Source organism: Thermobia domestica, chromosome 8 (genome assembly GCF_964235325.1).
Source record: "Thermobia domestica chromosome 8, izTheDome1.hap1.1, whole genome shotgun sequence".
NCBI lineage: Eukaryota > Metazoa > Arthropoda > Insecta > Zygentoma > Lepismatidae > Thermobia > Thermobia domestica.
Genome location: NC_137461.1, coordinates 261,348,393 through 261,370,059, shown reverse-complemented (window position 1 = coordinate 261,370,059; position 21,667 = coordinate 261,348,393). Strand labels below are relative to the sequence as shown.

The window sequence follows — 21,667 nt, the reverse complement described above, 5'->3', positions numbered from 1 at the left end:
GTGTACAAGACAGTTATTAGACCAGTTCTAATGTATGAATCAGCAGCATGGACAGTAACAATCAAGATAGAAGAGCAATTAAAAAGATGGGAAAGAAATACATGATTTGTTGGTCGCTTGTTTAGATATTTCTAATCTTCGTCAACAGGGGACAGTCAAATTTAGGTTTGATTTAGTTTAACGTCTCAAGGTTATGCCTGCTAGCTAAAGGAGACGTATCTCCTACGTTCCGCGAAAGTTCTTTTTTTAATTATTTTTTTATTTGTCGAGAATAAGAACAAATGCAGGGTTAGAACTATTATATAATAATAGTAATATAGTAACAGAAATAAAGAAAGGTAGATTAAGATGATTGGGACATCTAGAAGATCATAGAGAAGCGAAATAAAATCTACAAGGGAACTCTCAAGGGAAGGAGAAGCATTAGGAGAGAGAGAGAGACTCAGATAGTTGGACGATGTACGGAATGACCTAAAGAAGATGTGAATAGCGGCATAGAGAAATAAAGCAAAGAACAAAGAAGAATGGAAATATATCCTCAAGAAGGTTCAAGTCCTACAAGGACTGTAGTACCAATGGATAAGGTAAGGTAAGGTTTTATGGACAAATAGATCTAGAAGAAAGTAAATTTTGTATTTTGCCAAAATGACCATTTTCAAGTTTTTTTTTCCCCTTTTTTTGTCCAGTACATTAAAAATTCGAGTAAGTAGTATACGAATGATTATTATTAATGGTTTCGCACATTCACTACACTTTTTTTTTTTAACTAAATAAAGTTATGTTTAAAACAAAACTTGAAAAATCATTTTACTTTTATGAAAGTTATGTTTATTTTATTATTTTACTTGTTTTTCCTTACTCAACTCGCACACTCGGTGGAAGACTGTTACACGTCAAAAAAATATACATTTGTGGGAACATGACTTTTAAGGTTTGTTATTAAATCAAAATTGCTCCCTGGAATACTGTTATTTTGCCATCTAGGAGTTAATTTGTTTTTAGTTACGTTTCTGTGAAAATACCACCAGGTAGAGCTCGCTTATCTCTCTCTCTGTTCCCTTCTGAGCGATGACAACTCAATTTTTTTTTTTTTTTTTTTTTTTTTTTTTTTTTTTTTTTTTTTTTTTTAGTTGTAACACACTTCCACCGGGTGTGCGAACTGTTGATTTTTCATTATTCTCAAATGTCCTTTGAGACGACGATCAAATGGCAGTTCTTTACAAATAAATACTATTTTTGTTACTGACGGGGGATATGCAGGTAATAAGAAACAAAACACTGCAATCATTTCAATATTTGTTATTTTTTACTTGAGATTCAAAACAACACGGTGTACATACAAATATATTCACATTGCTCGTATCTTTTCTGTATAATATTATTTACACTGGCCAGTCTCACAATATTTTTTTTTTCGATTTTTTAATTATACGTACGTACTTTTCGTGTTATATCACATACTCTTTCTCACTCTCACATAAACAAACATACACACAACCTTTTCATATGTAGAAAAGATATACCAGACAATGAGGAAACTTTGGGATAATTGTAAAATTTGCATGCATATTATTGTTAAATTGAGCCAAGGGGAAAAGAAATCAAATTTACAAACCTAATGTACAGGTTATCTTTTTCCTTGTGTATTACAGTGAACTTAATAACCATTTAACAGTTCGAAGAATATACTTTGTAGCTAGTTTTTTTCTTTTATTCATAAAAATTTATTGTCCAAACTTTTTTTAAAAAAAATTCCAACACTTAAAATCATTTTCTAAAGTTAGGTGATTGATAGAATAAATTATTATTAGACAATCGGTACTGCAAAATTCTTAAATTGTATGTCATTGTTGGAAGAAAACCTGGAAGTATACTATATTATAAATATGTAAAAAGCGATTTCTCTATTAGATCTACGTTTTGGAGAATTTGTACTTTTACAATATAGCCTATAATTTGAGCAAACTTTTTCTTTCAAATCATATGTATGTATAATAACTTCATCAATTTTCATTTTTACCAATTTTTTAAAAGAAAATTAGCGAATTCTGTAATTTGTGTACTTTTTATCTTTAGAATGAACCAGTGGCGTATTTAAGTGGGGCTTCCGGGCTTAAGCCCCCCGAAATTTTATTTACTATTTTAAAGTAAGTGAAATATCTTGCATAATTTTCACATTTCCAGGAATAAAGTTAGGCAAAGCCCCCAAAACAATCGTAAATACGCCACTGGAATAAACTATTACAACTAACACAATACCTACATTATCTATCTATATGTATGTGTTGTTTTGCACTGTACCGATATTTTGTAATAAAAATATTGACAAATATTTAGTTCTTTTAAAAAAAGAAATCTCTTCTTAAATACAGAAATAAATGCAAACAATCAAAAGCATAGGTTTACAGGTAACAAACAATAAATAACACTATAAAAAATTGCACATAAAATAGGGAAACAAAGCCGCCTGTTAAATAATTAGGGCATTATATACATAAATTACACACATTGTGGAGAAAAAAACATTACAGTGTACTGTTTGGATTTTTGAAAAGAAGCACAAGACATTTGTTGCATATTTACTTACTGTTCTCTTTCACTCATACGTGCTCACACATTCTTATAACACGACATTGTGCTCACGAAAACAATTTCACACAGTAATAATTTCTTTAATACTTTGTACATGACATTTTTATATTTATTTATATATATATAAAGGCATATTTTACATATATTTATATTTTAATATATATATATTTCTTTATTATAATCGATTTATAATAACAACACTACCTAGTTCATTTCTTTCATAGCATAAATTTGTAGCAGGTAGATGAGTCGATTCGACTCTCGGTGGCAGTTCTTGAAGAAATTAACCCTGTCTCTCTCTTTTTTTTTTTCACACATTCATTCACACTTCTTAACATTCTCACATGTCATCACTTCCGCTTACTAGAAGCCCTTGTTTGTTCCACGTGCCTTACTTAGATTTTCAACTGTTTGTTCAGGTGGAGCGAAGAAGTGCTGCTTTTCCCATCTTCCAACAACACTTTTTCTTCTCATCTGCCCCCCTCGCTTCTCCACTCCGTCGTCCAGATTTACAAACAAAACACTGTCTCCATTAAGGCAAAAGATCACCAGGAAGGTGGCTGGTAAAGAACAGACAGCTTTCGTTGGCAGCATGGGAAGAAAAAGAGGGCCTCATGTAATTTGACACCAGGACACACCCAAAACACACGCTCTCACACATCGTGATGGGGGATACTTGTTCTGCAGGGGCCACGGGGAGGAAGAATATATCGAGCAACTGCAGTATATCATCACGAAAATGTTCTGCTGATAGCCCGTTGACAAGTGGATACAAACAGATCATCATTCATTTGACTTTTTAACCCCCTTGTACACCGCACTGAACCAATTTGATCAAAGTTTCTTTTTTGGTTACAAAAAGATGTGTATACGTAAAATTTGTAATCACAACCAAGTTTTACAATTTTCACATTACTTAAAACCATTACAAAAATAAATAACTTTGCAAAATCTTCATCCTGTTTTTCAACTTCATTTTAAATAAAACAATAATTTAATGTTTATTCCTATTAATTTGTGTAATCCTGTTACTTCGTATCATCACACTTTACCTAAAGACAGCATAACAAACTCTTATGTTATGAGCTTTGGACCATGAAACTCAAAAACAGATCAATTTTAGAAGTACAATCAAATACTAAGATCTACTCAATATTTTGTATTATTTAACCTTTTAAATATTTGAGTATTAAAAAAAAGTAATTACAAATAACTTTTGAATTATGGATCATATTTTGTATCCTTGTAGAGTACAGTTTTTTATCCTTGTACAGAAATTACTTGTTTTGTTAAGCTTACCGAACAGCAATTTTTTACAATAAATAAAAAGTAATCACGAATAATTTTCAACAAGAAAACTTGTATTCTTGAAGATTACAATAAGATTCTTGTGTAGTCTTTTACAGAAACTACTTATTTTGTTGCACGTAACGTAACTCAATTTTATTATTTCACAAATAACTTAAAAACCATTTTTCAAATAAGATTGACTTGTAACCTCTTAATCTCACAACACGTGTTAGGTGCAAATAAGTTGTGTTAAAAACAAAGTGTAAAAAAATGTTTAAAAATATTTTATAGAATATAGTTTTCATAATATTCAGAGATTTATTTCAGTTTACTTTTGAACCCTGGAAACAGGCAAAATTATCTTACGCATAGTAACTGTTTGGCATTTTCAATTCTTGATTTACACAATTAATTTGGAGTAGAACCCTCCTTGTCTGGTCATTGAAAAGATAATACTTTATCTGTTCGTATGGCTTGAAATTGTAAGAATTGTGCTTCATAACACTGAATGTCATGTTTCAGAACTCATTTTTTGAATTTTTACATTAACTTGCAGCAAAATTCTAAAATGAATCATATTAATGAAAGAAACCATTTTAATTAAAATCACATTTTTAAATTATAGTATTGGTAATTAAATTTTAAAAAATTACAATGCCAACAGAATCATTCAATCAGCATGCTTGTATGATGAGTCAAAATTTGATAAAATTTGTTCATTGTTGAATCCATGTTTACAAAACTAACACAAGTTACTGTACACTTCTATCAAACTGAACTAGACTAGTCGCAAGAACAAGAAAACTCTCCGTGGGTGGTTTCGGCAATGTCCGAACACTCGTATCCCCTTACTAGTGACATTGTAAGTAAATGTGTATCCACCAACGTTGCCATAGTTTTGGGTCTCTGTTATACTCTGATTTATGACTTACACATGTGGGTTTAAGAGGTCACTTTCCTCTCTTTCTTTTTCCCCCTTGCCGTGGATTTGGGATTCCATTTTGCTCTTTTCTCCCCCTCGCAAACGAAAGGTACATGCTCTATTTTGTGTTAATGCTAGTTAAAAAAAAAAAAAATAAAAAAATAAAAGATTTTTAAGTACACGGCCACATCGCATATAATGCAAGAAAATTAATTAGGACGACCTATGCTTTGGTGTAGAATTTTATAAAAATAATCGATGTAATACGCGTATAATGTAATTATGTAATAAAGTAATTGAATATAATGTAATAAAATGCAAAATATAATTAAAATACATTATTCATAAATTTCTGATCTCATGTTGCCCAGTGGCGTAGGGAAGGGGGGAGGCCCCCCCAAAGAGGTCCGACAATGTACTTTGGTACTTTGATGTTTGTAATTTTTTATATATTTTATGTTTATATATTTTTGTTTGTAATTCCTCTATATGTACCTATAACAGCACTTGTCCCCCCCAAACACACATCCTGGCTACGCTACTGATGTTTTAAGTTTTACGTCCCACGCATAAGCCGGTTAGGCAAAAGGAGACGGTGAAGATGAGAAATGCATGAAATGGTGGAATGAAGAAAGTGGGAGGAAACGGGAGAACCCCGAGAAAACCCACGAGCACGGCGTTTGTCCACCACAAAGTCCACACGGCGCGAGCTGGGATCGAACCAGGGATCCCGAGCACCGGAGGTGAACGCTCTACCAAATGATTTATGAAACACGAAAAGAAATTCGTTAGAGTAGTTTTTGAGAATATCACAAATTTTGATTTTCATCTTTCAGTAAACTACTCGTAGTTTTAGAGGTGTTAAGAAAATTGGAAAATGACGCTAGAGAATCTTGTAAAAAACCTTAAGTTTAAAATGATGTCTCGATACGCTGAACCGTAGATATGCCCTCTAGGCAACCGAACATATTTTCACTGGGACGAACAGAACTCCGTTTTGAGACATGTAGGGATCATCTAACGTACAAATCCGTTTAAATCTATTTTTTTTTTTCATGATTGCTATACTTTCTTATTTCCTATCGTCACTCGAAAGTAAAAAGAAAATTTTGTAAAGAAGACATCGAGACTATCTTCTCATCATCACGAGAAAACTGCTGAGCCGTTTGGAAAGAATTTTGGAACATTAGCACTTGGCTCAAACTGGGCTTTCCAGATCTCTTTCATTATAATGAGTTTCCTATGAGGTATGTGTCCTCCACACTCAAAATGATGTTATTTGTCATCATCATGAGAAAAACGGATAGATTGTTTCAAATGGATTTTGCAATGTAGGTAACAGTTGACTGGAGTCGGATTTCTTTCATGTCACTTTCATTAAAGGCGTATCCTAGGGGGAAAGGGTTCAAATATAAAATATGTCAAAAGCTGTTAAACAGTTTAAAATCAATTTTTGAAAATAGCACTTGGGTGGCCTAACCTTTTATAATTTAATTTCCATTTAAATACCTAAATGCGACAAAAGGGTTCAAATATGATTAACATTTCAAATATTCTCCATAAATCTACTCTTCCCGTGAACGCCGGTTCTTCAGCCAGTTAATAAATAATTTTATGATTAGCGGTAATAAAAATAATAATTTAATGTTACAACGAAGGCAAGTTGTCATGTGTGGTGATCACATTGCTTTCTTTATTGTTGTTCTAGGCCAAGGTTCCCTCTCTTAATTCAATTATCTAAAGATGTAGATTAAAAACTGAAAATTCTGTGTTTGATCGGGAATCAATCCGAAACAAAGCATATTAAATTAACTATAATAGTAAAATAATAAATATTTCCTGGTGCTAAATTTCACACTACAATTGGAAAGTTTACAGAATTATGCAACGAGAAATCTTGACAGAATTGTCCACGATTTTCGTTTTCCTCTCAAACGAATTGTGAGATACTACCTTTTACTTATTATTTGTCAGCATCCTTTCCAAAATATTTCCCCATTTCTCATTATAATGTTAAAATTCATTCAAACTATACCTAGATCACTATTAAATACGAAAATACCTCTCAGCAATAATAATAATATAATAGATGAGAATAGTTGTTCCGCTAATAACTAACCATGGTCATCCTGGGTAACTCGATCTAAACCCCGTGGCCTATACATAACACTATCAAATACCGAAGAGAAAGAAGAAAATTTAATATTATGCCTATGTTCTTCCGGTGTCAGGAGGAAAACTCAGTAAAAGAAAATTAATTTAGACGGCCTATGCTCTAGTGAAGAATTCTATAAAAATAATCGATGTAAAATATAGTGTAATTATGTAATAAAATAATTAAAAATAATGTAATTTAATAAAATGTAAAATATAATTGAAATACACTGTTTGTAAATTTTTGATATCTTGTTGCCTTATCTATTATGTAAATGAGAAAGTTACTTCATCATGCATTTCAGATATTATTATTCGACTAGAATTGAAGATACTTTTATATAGATTAAAATCTTCCTCGTGTTTTTTTTTCAATAGATGCATTCATGTTTATCTTTTAAAAAAATGCACAGTCCAAAATGTGTTTCTTGCCTTCTTTGTTTATTTCATTCTTTCTATACAGAGAACAGGGAGATGAACAAACATTGACCAACTGGCAGGAAATATGGTTCGCTCCTTAACGGAAGAAGAAAGATATTCTGTTGGAAGTGTCAAATAACAAAACAACACGAAGGACTCGCAGCTTCATGGCTACTTTTTTCTTCGCCAAAACATTTAAAACATTCCATTCCTTACTCAAGTAACGGAGATCAGCTTTTACTCACCCCCTCCTATTTTAGCTGAGAGCTGTCATGGAGTTCGAATTTGTTGGCAACATCGGATTTCGGAAAAAATATCTGTTTCACTACCATGTAATGGGCGGAGAAGGGTAATAGGTCAAGTTTCTGGACCTCACCCTAAGGCCGTCATGAAATTTCCAATAGTATAATACGTATTTTGAATACATGTATATGTATTTTTGAATTAGTCTCTAGGAACATATTAGCATTATATACATGGAAGTATAAGTTGAGTGCAAAAAATAAATAAATAAAATTTTTAAAAAATAAAATAAAAACTATAAATGTTATTTTTCAACATCTTTAAAGTGTACAGAAGTAACAGACCTAGCTTTTCCAATCATGTATTTAATTACAGTATCTTCAACAAAATTTACGAAGATTATATTTCCACCCAACTGTGATTATGTTACAATACAATTTTGTGTTGAAAATTATTCCCAGAAAGATTTATCTTAACCATGTAAACTGTTTATCATGGATCCATATAAACTAATAATAACAATAATAATAATTCTAGTGAACTGTGGTCAAATAGGTACACTAGTTATGCTAAACCAAATATAAATATTAATTTTTTGTTGAAAATACATAATTTATGTTTGTCAATTGTACGATACACATCTTTTATGTACCTTTGTAGCAAATTACTAATAATTTCAATTTTCTTTTGAAAAATGAAACAAATTTGTTGCATTTCATTTTTTGTAATTAACCACAAGGAAAGAATCACAGACAGTGTCTCCGCGATTGATCTAACCATGAGACAAGCGGAGGGCAGTGCGGTGTAGGAGGCATAGATCAGTAAGCCGACGTCGTTGATGACGTATGATGAAGATGATTCAAACTACCAACAGGTGAATGTTCATTGGACGGCGGGGTTGGCATTCCTGCTGCACTTTGACAAACATACCACTCCGATAAATTTGTAGGATGGTGACCCGTACTCAAATGATGACCATGACCCCCTAAACCTGATAACGTCGTGTGACCTGGTGCTAAGGCTGACTGGGTGACTTGTGTGTTTCCTCCACCAGTGGCACCCGCAGCGCCACCAGTTCCTCCTAGCGCGTTTCCAGGAGACACCGTAGTTCCACTGGTGGAGCTAGAATCGCTTTCGTAGCCACTTCCGGGAGGAGGTGGACTCTTTCCGTGAACTTTCATATGTTTCCTGAGAGAACTTGGATGTGTGTAGGATTTGTCACACCCTCGTACTTTACAATTATATGGTTTGTCAGACGTATGAACGTGAGAATGTTTTTTCCTGTCCGAGCTGTTAGCGAATCTTCTGTCACAACCCTCGTATTCGCATTTGAAAGGCTTCTCCCCTGGAAAGATAAGAAAAAAAATATTTTAGTGAAAAGATTACATAGAATTCATTATTAGACAAATATATTATTAATAAATTAAAGACAAAACTATAATAATTATATATTTATTACTGGTACTGGTTCACAATCTGGGACCACAGATTCGTATAATTTACTGAACAGTCCAATCATTATTTTGAAAGACAAATATGTAAGTATTGTATAAAAATATATGTGGGTACCTTATTTCTAACATGTATTATAATGCGGAAAACCGTAATGAATAGTGTATGCTCTTTACCATGTAGTACAGCATAGGGAACTATTATGAAATATTGTTGTCTCTAAAGGTAGTGTACTAAGTCGATGCATGACCATACAAGTATCCCAAAGCTGTCCCACATCTTTTTTGTTTTTTGTTTTTTAAAAACTCGTTGTAATTATGTAAGTAAACCTTTAATTCTGAGAATTCTTCAGTTATTTTGCGGCTTGAATAGATTTGATACGGATCAAAATAATTAGAATTTAGGAATTAGATTTCTGGTCTTTCGACATCTATGGCCATGTTAACAAGTCAAACAATAATGAGGGATGACGTCCCTCGGCTAATCACACTGCCCGGGGCATGGGAGAGGAACAAAGGCAGCGGACTGGGACTATTATGTTAGATACTATCCCAGTATTTGTCTGGTGTGAATGAGGAAAACCCAGGGAAACCTCACTCTGGTTGGCTGGCCTGAAAAAGCTGTTAGATCTTTCCGATCGGGAATCGAACCCAGGACCGCTCTTACTAAAGGCGAGAGCGTTGCTGACTAGGCTACTGTGGCCACTAAATCGAAAGAATAAATGTTAAATTTACGTAAATTACTGCAATTATTTTTACTGCATATAACATAGTATACACTGTAAAGAAAAGTCTCCGTATTATTGAAGTTATAAAATGTTTACATAATGTATGTATGTATGTATAACAACATTACATCAGCATATAGAAATTGACTGAAACCATTTACCCGTTAAAGGATCACGATATATATCATATATAGCACCGTATATCATCATCATAGTGAAATAAGCTAAAATTGTGTTTTACAACTAAACTTTTCCTAAAGTCTATAGGCCTATCTAAGCTTAACCGATGTACCTCACTAAATATTAATTTTCCATCGGGAACCAATGTTCTTTTAGCTGCTTACAGAACCATGACTTTATGCTGTTACGACAGAGGTCGTTGCATTAATCAAAAAACGGTTCTATTTTTTTTGCAAGAAGTACCTGGTAACATTGGCTGATGCGCAGAAGGCTTTTTGGAATTGCTCCATTAAGGTGTAAAAGATTTGCTACGGTTTTGATAGTGTAGTAAGAATAGAGTGAAGAGTATACATCTCATTGAGTCGGTGAGTTTTGTTGAGACTTTTCTTACGCAGATAACAAATGTGAATCGGACAAGGTGGTTATATACCTACTTCAAGGTTTTAGAAAAATAACAAAAAAGGGATTCCTCGAAAGTAAAAACGTTAACGATTGTCATAGATTCTTTTCGGGTGCAAACCCATGACCGAAAAATTGTCCCTCTCATCAGAATGCGCTCCTCCTACTCTTTAAAAAAGAAGTTTCTTTTCAGATTGTAACTCACTGTTCAGGGAGATTTTGCTCACACCCCGACACAGAAGAAAAATGAAAAAAAAAAAGTATTTTTACTGAGTGCAGTCCATTATTTTGAAGTTATGAACAGTTCTTGAGAAGGAAAAAAAAAGAAGAAAAAGTTTAGTCCCAAAAGCAGACTTCATGGTATGTTTTCTACTTTGACACCAATGGGTGGATGCACCCACGGGAGCTTGCCAGAACCCAGCAGGGGTAGTGACACAGGGGGAGGAGAATGAAGACCGTATATATGTATATACGTAGCTATATAAGAGGAATCATTCCTTGCCAGGATCTTTTGCGGTCGCTCCAGATTGGGGAGGTATCAGGGAGGGAGAGAGGTGAAAACGGTACAGGTAGGTGTGTTTTGCGGGATGAGGAGATCGTAGCGAAAGAGAGAAATTGAAAGAATGCAGGAGAACGTAAGGAGAAGGGGAAGAGCGAAGAACCTCTTCTGAAAACGGAATTTTTCTATTGGGATCCGTTCAGCCGTACAGATGGAGATCGATGGTCTTTTCTCTATCTCTCTTTCTACTAAGAATCTAACGGGAGCTGTGATTGTGGAGGGACACAAACACACATACGCAAATACATGTACAAAAGGAAGCTAAAGGTTAAAGAGAGCCAGATAATATATATCCAACTATTGTAACAGGAAAGTACGTACGTAGTATGATCGTTTCACTTGCTTGAATTCAGAATTATGATTTCAAGGCAAACGTTCAGTGAATGTAATACATATAAGAAAACAGAAAAATTTCAACATTCAGGAATGTATTTCAATGTGCTAATGATAGGCTATATAGCTATAAATGAAAATATAGTGGTAATATGCATTGGTGTAACTAGGATATTTTGCTAGGGGTTAGGCATGGGCGCCGATCCTGAGAGGGTCTCCTCCAAAGCTTGCTCGGAACTTCAGAATCTGAATATATTTACTTGGATACATGACATATGAAATACATTTGACCCCCGTCCCTGTTAAAGACAAACAGAAACGGCTCTTTATTTATGAGAATTGGAAGAGCTTTACCTGTGTTCCAATGGTAATCTAGGGGAGAAAACAGGATTCTAGGGAAATCTTGTCCTCCTCTAGTTACGTCTATGGTGATACGAGTGTTGTGAAAATACACATGACAATTTAATATTTTTTACTCGTATACAAATAAGGGAGCAGGGAAGGAGGAAGGGGAACGAAATAGGTCGAATGGAATAAAACGAGATTGACAAAAGTAGGTGGACACGATATTGTCCACCACAAGCTTGCTTGGACGGGGATGGAACCAGGGACACCACTCACCAGAGGTAAGCGTTCTATCACTGAGCCACCGTGCCCCCCCCCCCCATACATAATTCTATTCAGCTCAATGATATACCTATCGATTGATTATACAATATGTCTCGTATTTGGACTTTTTTTCTTTCGTTAAACGCTCGATTTAATTGCAATTGGCAAAAAATTATGTATTTTACTCGTAATTATTTCAAGCAACTAAAATTAATATCTATTTATTTACCTTTGGTTAATATACGAGAAACAACAGTTTTAATATATTAAATGTGCACGAGATAATGCATTTCTAGCCATTTCTCAGTCTCAATCTCGTCTTACCAGCAATCCTAATCAGCTCTTCTAATTCTACTTCGAATCTACTACGAATAAAACCAAGGATCACTAACATAGGTTGACTAAAAAGATAATAGTTAATTATAATATTTTGGTTGTATTCATTATACTTTCTCTAGACCATCATAGATTCGTTTCTAGAGCGTAAATAAATGAATTTATACTGTACTTCTTCTTCTTCTTCTTCTTTTTTTTTTAATCTTTCAATCTTCGCTTATATCCAAAGTGAACAAAACTTTTGATATTCTGCTGTAATGTAATTTATTGGTAGAAAGACTACAATTGTCCTGTGCTCCAAAATAGTTCGCACAGTATTATTTATTTGTTTAATAAAAGAAAGTAGAAAATTTACAATATTCATAAAAACAAATTACAACAGTCCATTGGAATATACAATTGGGGGGCGCGGTGACTCAGTGGTAGAGTGTTCACCTCTGGCTCAGAGGGTTCCTGGTTCGATCCCAGCTCGCGCCAAATGGACCTTGTGGTAGAGAAACACCGTAGACGTGGGTTTTCTCGGGGTTCTCACGTTTCCTTTTACTTTCTTCATTCAACCATTTCATTCATTTGTCATCATCACTGTTTCCTTTAGTTTAGCCGACATAACCGTGGAACGTAAAACTTATAGATTTCATTTTTTTTTATTTTCATGTACAGAAGTACAATAGGTACAGAATTAGACAGAGAAGGCTAAATTATAAAATAACAGCACAATAATACAAAAATATTCAGAGTACAAAAGCAAAAGGAAATACATTGAAATTACCCGAAGGAAATCAGCTGCTAATTCAAAATTTCCTTCAATTTTTATATTTTATCCTTGTCTAAAGGAAATCGGAATTCCGGATTTCTCCTACTAATAGTGTTTAACATAAACAGTATTCCAAGGATGATGTGCCTCCGGATTCCAGAAGTACCATTTTCCGGTCCCGGGCACTATAACACATCATACATTATTTGGTTTCTTGTATGTGGTGAAGATAGCTGGTAACACTGCAGCTTTGATAGTTTTGTTAGCTGGCAATACTACAGCAAAGAGGACCGGAATGAAGAATAGCTGAGGTCTCCTTAAAGAAAACAAGCAGACACTTTGACTAGAAAAAGATTTTTGCGGATTCCGAAATCCTCTTCATACCTATAACATTAAAAAAAAAAAAAAAATCCTCCCCACTACTTATCTCATGAGAGGCCTTGTAATAAGCAAACGGAAGTGCACACAGAAAGAACGATGTTGCTGTTTGGAAGTTCTTCAAGAAGCGGATTTGAAGAAATTGGGTTCGGCAGATGCTGACAATGGTGAAGGAAGATCCATTCTTTCCCCCTATCCAAAATAGTTTTGTGTACTTTTCCCCTTCTCAAAGAAAGAAAGAAAAAAAAAAGGTACTAGTTTCCGGGACCCTGATTCAGCATAAGAGGCATTACTACTTTACAGATCTGTCCCGTTCAACGAACCACAAGCACCCATCCAGAAGAACGGACAAATCAAACACTTGAACAAAAGCATCGTATAAGAAGGGAAGAAAAACCAACCCCCACTTGATGTAAACCGTACGTGTGACATTTGTTTATCCAGAGATAATTATCACCTTGTAAAACCAGTGAGCGGTTTGTCATATCGACGTAATTTCGTTGACAATGACTTGTCAAACCAAATATTCCATGTCACAACAGCTTTTGATGTTCACAATAGAAAAAAAGAGGGGTAAGATTGAATATTGTGTAGAGTGAGATAGCGAAAGATGGTCAAGATAAAAAGTTTTATTTTTTTGAAATTTAGGATAACATGTTTTGAAATTTCATTATATGAATCTTGACCGATTTGGCCACGTGTGCTTCTGCTGTTCAGAAGTACGCACAATGGTTCAGTAAACAATAGGTACTAGATGCATAGTCCTTTATAGAAAATAAACAGGCCTTCTTGTGGTTGAGTATTGGCGGTGAAGGCTGTACAAAAGCAAATTTGCGGTGAAATTTGATCAACTTAAGCAGGAGGTCACAAGCAAAACGCAACCAAGCTATGCCAAATTATCTTTCAAGACATTTATTGCTTTGATGAATAAAAAAGTTCAAGTAAATATCTGTATAATGATACTATAATTACACAGTTCTTGTAGCTGTACTTACGAGGCCCGATCACGGCGAAATTAAAATACAGCTAATTTTACAGTAATTATGTGATATCCTCAAATAGATAAAAGATAATCGAAAAGTGGAACAAGAGCTCGCTAGACAATATTATTTTACATGTGATACCGTTATCACGACTCACTTATCTGCTTACGATTTCCAGACATTTAGAAAATCGGCATTTATTTTCGCTTTTTTAAATGGCTGCAAGCCGAAAGCTACGAGGTGGCTCGTGATAACAGTACCTTATGAAAAATAATATTGTCGAGGGAGCTCTTATTCCATATTTCCATTATCTTTTATCTATTTGAAAATATCACTGTATATAATTACTGTAAAATTAGCGGTATTTTAATTTCGCAGTGAGTAGGCCTCTTATCACTAAAATCGAACAGTTCGGTGACGGCCAGTTGGTGCGTATTCAAGTGAGTAATATGGGTCAGCACATTGTCTTCCAATAATATTTCTGGTTCTCTAGACCGGAGATTCAGGTATGTTCTCAATTGCTGCATTGACATTATTCCTGCACCAAAAATGCAACATGAAACTACGCGCGCTAACCATACGGCAATAAGAGATCGATACAAACAAGGGGATCGTATACAGTTTTGTGTCTTAATTTGTCCCACAAAATGCAGTTAAATTAAGTAGATCGTTAGTTTATACATTTCGCTGTAGATAATAATGCATACACATAAAGAATTTCACTATTTTAAGTTGGACGAATGTTCATTCTTACTCATAGGGTGATTATCATTTTTTAGAAGACTGCTTTGATCGGTATTGTAAAGGTAGACTGCGAGGCAAAAGCCAGAACCCAAATCTTTCTCCCATTTATCCGCACCTACACCTAGTGTTATCCAGGAGATGTGAAATTTCTATATTCTCATGGGCCAGACTTGTTCAACCAAGTCTTAGTTCTCAGGCACTGTTTTAGCCATTGTGTTACCTAACGCATGATATAAAACTATAAATTGATAAAATGATGTAGAAACAGAATTAAGAACATTTATCAAGGTTTAAGGCTACGCAAATCATTATACAAGTTTCTCCAATAAGAAATACAGTTTAAATGTTGTTTTATCAGACCTCTCGTGCAAGGGCGCCGATTTCTCTGTAACTTTCGGGGTCATTCAGATATGTGTGATTGCAGATAATGGTCTAAGAAGGCATATATATCAGGATTTTAAGACAAATTGAATTCAAATTTTGCCAAGTATTGTATATTCATAAAAAATACATATAACAATAACAAATACATATTCATAAAAATACATGAGGTGGCCCACATGAGCTTTAGGGGGTCCCGGGCCCCCGGCCCCCACAGGATCGGCGCTCTTGCTCTCGTGACGCGAAAGGATTCTGATAACTTCTAGAAAAAATAATTTTAAAAAATCGGACATAAATTTTGTACATAAAATTACAAAATGAGACGAGAGAATAATTCGAGATGTACGAGAAAAGCTTTGTCGAGAACCGAGACGAGACGAGACGAGACCCGCTTATATCTCGTATTGTGGGCAAAACTATACTAAGAAAAATCCGTTATCCGGATAGCACTATATTGTACAAATATACGGAACATGTAACTTTACTACGGAGCATACGTTATACATATGCTACATATGTACTGCTTTTTTTCTCTCTTAAATGTTACATCATGCTGCTGCAGGACGTCTGATATCTAACAGTCTTCCGTATATTACATACGTCAGCTATATCTTACATACGTCCATTTGAATATGAGATTCTGACTGCCTAATATACAATTCTCTGTTTCATATGGAAAGTATGTATAGATGGAACATGTATACGGAAGGTATTACAAGAAACATATACGTTTTCAGTTATATATTTGCTGTAGGACGTTTGTTACCTATGGTCATACGTTGAAAGGTTTCATCCCGGCGAAATTAAAATACCGCTAATTTTACAGTAATTATGTGATATCTTCAAATAGATAAAAGATAATCGAAATGTGGAACAAGAGCGCCCTAGACAATATCATTTTACATGAGATACCGTTATCACGACTCACTTATCTGCTTACGATTTCGAGCCATTTTGAAAATAGGCATTTATTTTCGCGTTTCTAAACGGCTGGTAACGGAAAAGCCACTAGGTGACTTGTGATAACGGTACCTCAAGCACAATAATATTGTCTAGGGCGCTCTTGTTCCACATTTCAATTATCTTTTAGCCATTTGAAGATATCACATAATTACTGTAAAATTAGCGGTATTTTAATTTCGCTCGGATGAAGACTCTTAAGGTCGAAAACTACATGATTTAAGCATATTACCTACATTTTTTCGTACGCCACATCCTTTTTTTCCTTTCTGTGTACCTACACTCCCTCAATGTTTAGTATATCTATACGATATTATATGTTTTTTTAGCCCAAAGATTGACAGATAGCAAGGTAGGTAGTATCACTGATATTGACCTGACTTGTTAAGGAAAAAAAAAAAACAGTAGCTACTTTTCCTTTTGAAAACGCTCTCAAAAGAGAAGCTAGAATGAAGCAGTGAGAAGGAAAGAATCTTTTTGAAAACTTTTTTTTTTAAAGAAAAAGAGAGAAACTTGAATGTGAAGTTACTTATGAATGTGTAGTTTCTCAAATACTACTTCAATGGTTAGAACCATTTTTTCCGGAAAAATACTAGTCGCGCGACCCTGAAAAAGCAAGGAAAGGGAAGAAATGCTTTAAAAAAAAAAAAAAACTGAAATAAGCCCTCTTCGCTTTCAAGAAAAGGGCCTTCTTTTCATATCCGTACTACTTCACGCTTCACTGTAGTAAGGAGGCTTATTTACAAAAACGTTACGCCCAATACAATAATTCGGAAAATCTTTTGGTATGCTTTTTTTCGCTATCTATTCTATAGATGGGAAAATATGAAACGTAGCCAAATCACGACTAGGTCAAACTTACTCACTCACGATGTAGATATCCAGGTACAATACAAACACAGACTATCTCGATATTAGTTTCGATAACAAATAATAATAATTATGATACATTTAAATTCTGTGGCACTCAGTCTCGAAACGCTCATTAGCGTTGACTAACTACGCCATCTTTATTTCTATCAAGTGGTGACGGCAGTTTTAATTCCTTCGGGGCAAGCATTTTTTTTTTTTTTGTATGCCGAAAGTAATACTTTTATATTATTTGACCTACATGATGACACATATTTGGAGAGGGAGACGATGTCACTATGGTTGTCCGCTGCTTTGTCACTCCTGTGTGAATGGTCCTGGATTCGTCTCCCCGTGGGGACACTCGGTCGAAAACCTGTACAAGTTTTTTTTTTTTTTTTATTTCCAAGGCAGCTATCCGGAATGACGATATCAAAACAGAAAAATCGTACGTAAAGTGAAAAATGTTAGCGGAAGATCGTGGAACATGGGAGCTTCTCAGTTGTGGCAAGTGACCTGCTAATAGGGGGTCTAATGGCAAAATACCTATGATAAGGATGATGACATCATTTTAACAGATCTGTGAGGTTTATCTATTGCTATGCCTCGTCTTTGAATATCTTTTACGTCTTTTTGTTAAACCCTAATAGCATTATAGAATGTTTCTATTTTGTTTGAAGTGAAATAGACACTTGAATAGATTTGAAGAATAAACCAGTAAAATTAAACCATTAAAGTATCAGAACCACCCAGTGGCGGATCCAGGATATGATCAAGGGAGGGGCTAAACCATAGTTTGCCATTTTATCCAGTATAAAGCAGGATTGAAGCCCATTTTATCCAGTGTAAACCTGAGCGTCAAGGGGGGATCGGTTTTTAATTAACCTGGAGCTGGAAATCGGCTTCGTCTGTCCATAAAATACTCCATGGTCATTCATTGTCCACTTCCATGCGAGCAAGAAATTCTAGAGCAAAAGTGTTTCTTGTGTGTAGTGTTCAGCGCCATCTATTGATACGCTTTGAAACTTTTGTTTTCCTATGCCATACCGTTTCCCCCTTCTTCAGTTCAAATTTGAAATCATTCTGACAAGTGGTTCACTTTTTACAGCATTTGGAAAGTAGAACTTCTAATTATAATCACCCTGTATATATAGAAACACAAAACATAATTCCCAGGCACACAGTTTTGGTCGTACATGGAAATATCTTATTTTGTATACTAACAATTCAAATAATATATATATATATTGACATGAATATTAAGCAAATCTTGTTTGATAAAAAACTGCTCTTTTTCCGTATTTGCAGTTAGCAACAATGATGTTCAATTCTTTTTCACCTGCCCATCCATCAAAAGGTAATGATAAACGGGAAGGAGGGGCTTCTCCCCCTGAATCGCGTGACGCACTCATACTATATATAAAGTGCAACTCACCCACGATTCGTGCAAATAGAGTGACAGTTTTAGAAGAAGCTGCTTCAACCGACATCTCGTGACCGATAACTGTGTCTTCTGAAACTAAAAGATGTTTCAAAGTTATGTATACGAAGATACGAGGATTAATGACACACCTAAAGGGGTAGAAACCTTTCTAATTATATGTCCAAAGTATATTCTTAGAAAATACAAAGGTTATTATGGAACATATTTTAAGTAGTGCAATATTTATATCAGGATGAATACAATAAAATAGTGATAAATGAGCTTATGAATATATTTGTATTCGGTGATGAATTGACAATTACAACACAGTCAACCGAGGCATTATTCAGATTTAAACTTACTGTGTTCTTTACTCACAGGTAATCCAAACCTGTTCTCAGACATAAATTCTTAGCACCGAAATTTCCTAGATGCTACATTTTTTCTTCAAAAAGGAGATGGAAATTTATGAAATATTATTTCAATAAACATTTGGAAGTTCTGGTACAAATAAGTTTTTCAGCTTTCTAGTTTGTAACCTCATTTCTAGTTTGTAACCTCAAAATGCCTGATGGACATAAGTCGTTATTCTACAGTTTCTATCGCTGTGCGATAACTCTAGCAAATACCAGTGGACCACTACCCAAATAAGTGTTAAATTCTTAAGTTATCCCTGCTTTAGCCTACAGATTATCTATATTCATGCTCCATCTCATCATAGCAAGTAATCTAGCTCAAGCTACACACCGGGGTCTAGCAGACCCCAAAGCACTTAAATTATTTAAATAAGATTTTGAAAAATAACGAAACTGTATGTGTGGAGTATATTTTAATGTAGGAAGATCTTACGTAAGATTTTTTTGAAAGTAATTTGGATAATTTTAACATTTCAAATAAATCAAACTGTACTGCAGAAGATATATATTTAAGCAGACAGCTGCTTGTAATATTACACATATATTTAAGAAGATTTAACACATACAAGAATTATAAATAAAGATTTTTTTGGAACGTCACGGCCTAGTAAAATTAATTCACAGTGTAAATTTAAAGTATAGCAGGGTCCTACAAATCCCAGTGTATAATTACTGGGTTTCTGACTTGGTATGCATTCAATTTAATAACAAAATGGGATTTATTTCTCAAAATTACTAGTTTTGTAATACTAATATAAAACTTTTTAAAATTAGCCATTTCACTATTGTATATACCATAAAATATGACAAATTAGAGGTTCAACATTAGTATATAAAAATGACTTCTACAATTATTCTAGTATTTCTACTTCATCAGACATTACGACTTGTAAATATCATATTACAATCAGGCAAATATACACATTTTTGTTGGGAGGGGTCCAACCTTTATGGGGGGGGGTCTAATACTACAAACCACTACGTCTATGTAGTATCCTATTGAACGGGTAATATTCTCCACCCGAAAAGACGATAAATAATCGTAAAATACTTCTACCGACATTTTCAGAAAAAAATAATAGAACTAGACTTTTATAAGAAAAAGAGAACAGATGAAATGTAAGACCAAATTTTCATGCTACATTAATCATTTCCCTTTCAAACAAATATAGTTTTGAGCAGGGGCGTACGCAGGGGGTGGGTCCAGGGGGTTCGACCGCCCCATCCCGAAATCCCAACTTTTTTTTTTTTTTGTAAATGTCTACTTTTAGGGGCAATTTTAGAAATTTCCATATAATTTAGCCTCAAACTGTATTTGGACCCCCGCTGAATCGCTTTAGACCCCTCCCGAAATAAATTCCTGCATACGTCCCTGGTTTGGAGAAAGCGAACACATGTATATTGAGTTAGAAGTGTTGGGGGGATCCGGACCCAGTGGGCCTTCCGGTCTTGCGCTCCTGATTACAACACTAGTAATTTTGATAAGTAGGCCCCAAATGGAAAAGGTATCACTAGTAATTGTAGCATGAAAAGAGACTTGCGACGTGTAAATAATCTAGGTGAAATGAAAGGATTTGTTTATACGTACTTAAACTTAATCCATACAATTTTAAAACTATCACGATTGTACTAAGGTTCCTAACTAAACTACCTATTTTAAATGGATAACATAAGCTATATCTCTTTGTCCAATCTTAATTCAGTGAAATGTACACCTTCACTTGACGACTAAAAGGAGAAATCTGTTCCATTAAAAAAAAAAAAAAAAAAGTATGTATACTGAATTTTAGATAACAATTGATCAATTGACTTTTTTTTTTAATGTAGTTCATCTGATCATTTCATGTAACAAAATTCTATTGACTGTTGTAGCACCTTTTGTTGCGTTAATGAAAACAATCATATCTACACAACTCGACAACAACTTCAACAATTAAAAAAAAAAAAAAAAAGACCACTTTTCCTGTTGATAAATTAAAACAATCCATTTCATTACGAAGAATTGTGTTGATTGACTATGTTACGTAAATTAATTATATTCTGTGTTGTTTTCCCTTGTGAATGTACTGATTGGCGTGTGCTCATAGCGTCATTACATTGTTACAGGAAAGTTGCAGAAGCAATTGTTAAAAAAAATAATTAAAAAAAATAAGTAGCAGGGAGTGAGAAAAAAAACTATCACTTCATTTAAATGTTAATTAAATGCAAGGTCTTTTTATTGTGGTGAGACAAAGTGCAAACAGCTAGTTATCTCTCGCTTGCAGATAACAATCGCGGCTCATATGTAGCAATGTTTGTTAACCTTTGAATGTCTCTCAACACAATATAACAGCCATTTTGATTGTTAAGCAATGAAAAAAAAATGAAAGGGAAGTCGTCTTTTTTTTTTTCGGAAGTTTTAATTGAAGAAAGGGAAAACCTCCAACAATTTCTTTTATTTTCATGGTTTGTTTGTTTTTCTGTTAAAGTGACCACTACAACAGCTTATATTCAAATTGGCAGTGTAAAAACAAGGGAAATAAATTTTAAGTTTCGCAATAGATTAATTATTACCAGATGTAAT

General features: G+C 34.2%; 1 protein-coding gene across 1 annotated transcript in view; it reads right to left on the bottom strand.

Moving 5' to 3' along the window:
• Positions 1-1,285: 1,285 nt before the first annotated feature.
• Positions 1,286-21,667, bottom strand: part of opa (Zic family member odd paired) — a 124,950-nt gene continuing 104,568 nt past the window's right edge. The window contains exon 2 of the mRNA XM_081769688.1: positions 1,286-8,966. Within this exon, the coding sequence (XP_081625814.1) occupies positions 8,440-8,966 (527 nt within the window). The 3' untranslated portion in view covers positions 1,286-8,439. The remainder of the gene's footprint in view (positions 8,967-21,667) is intronic.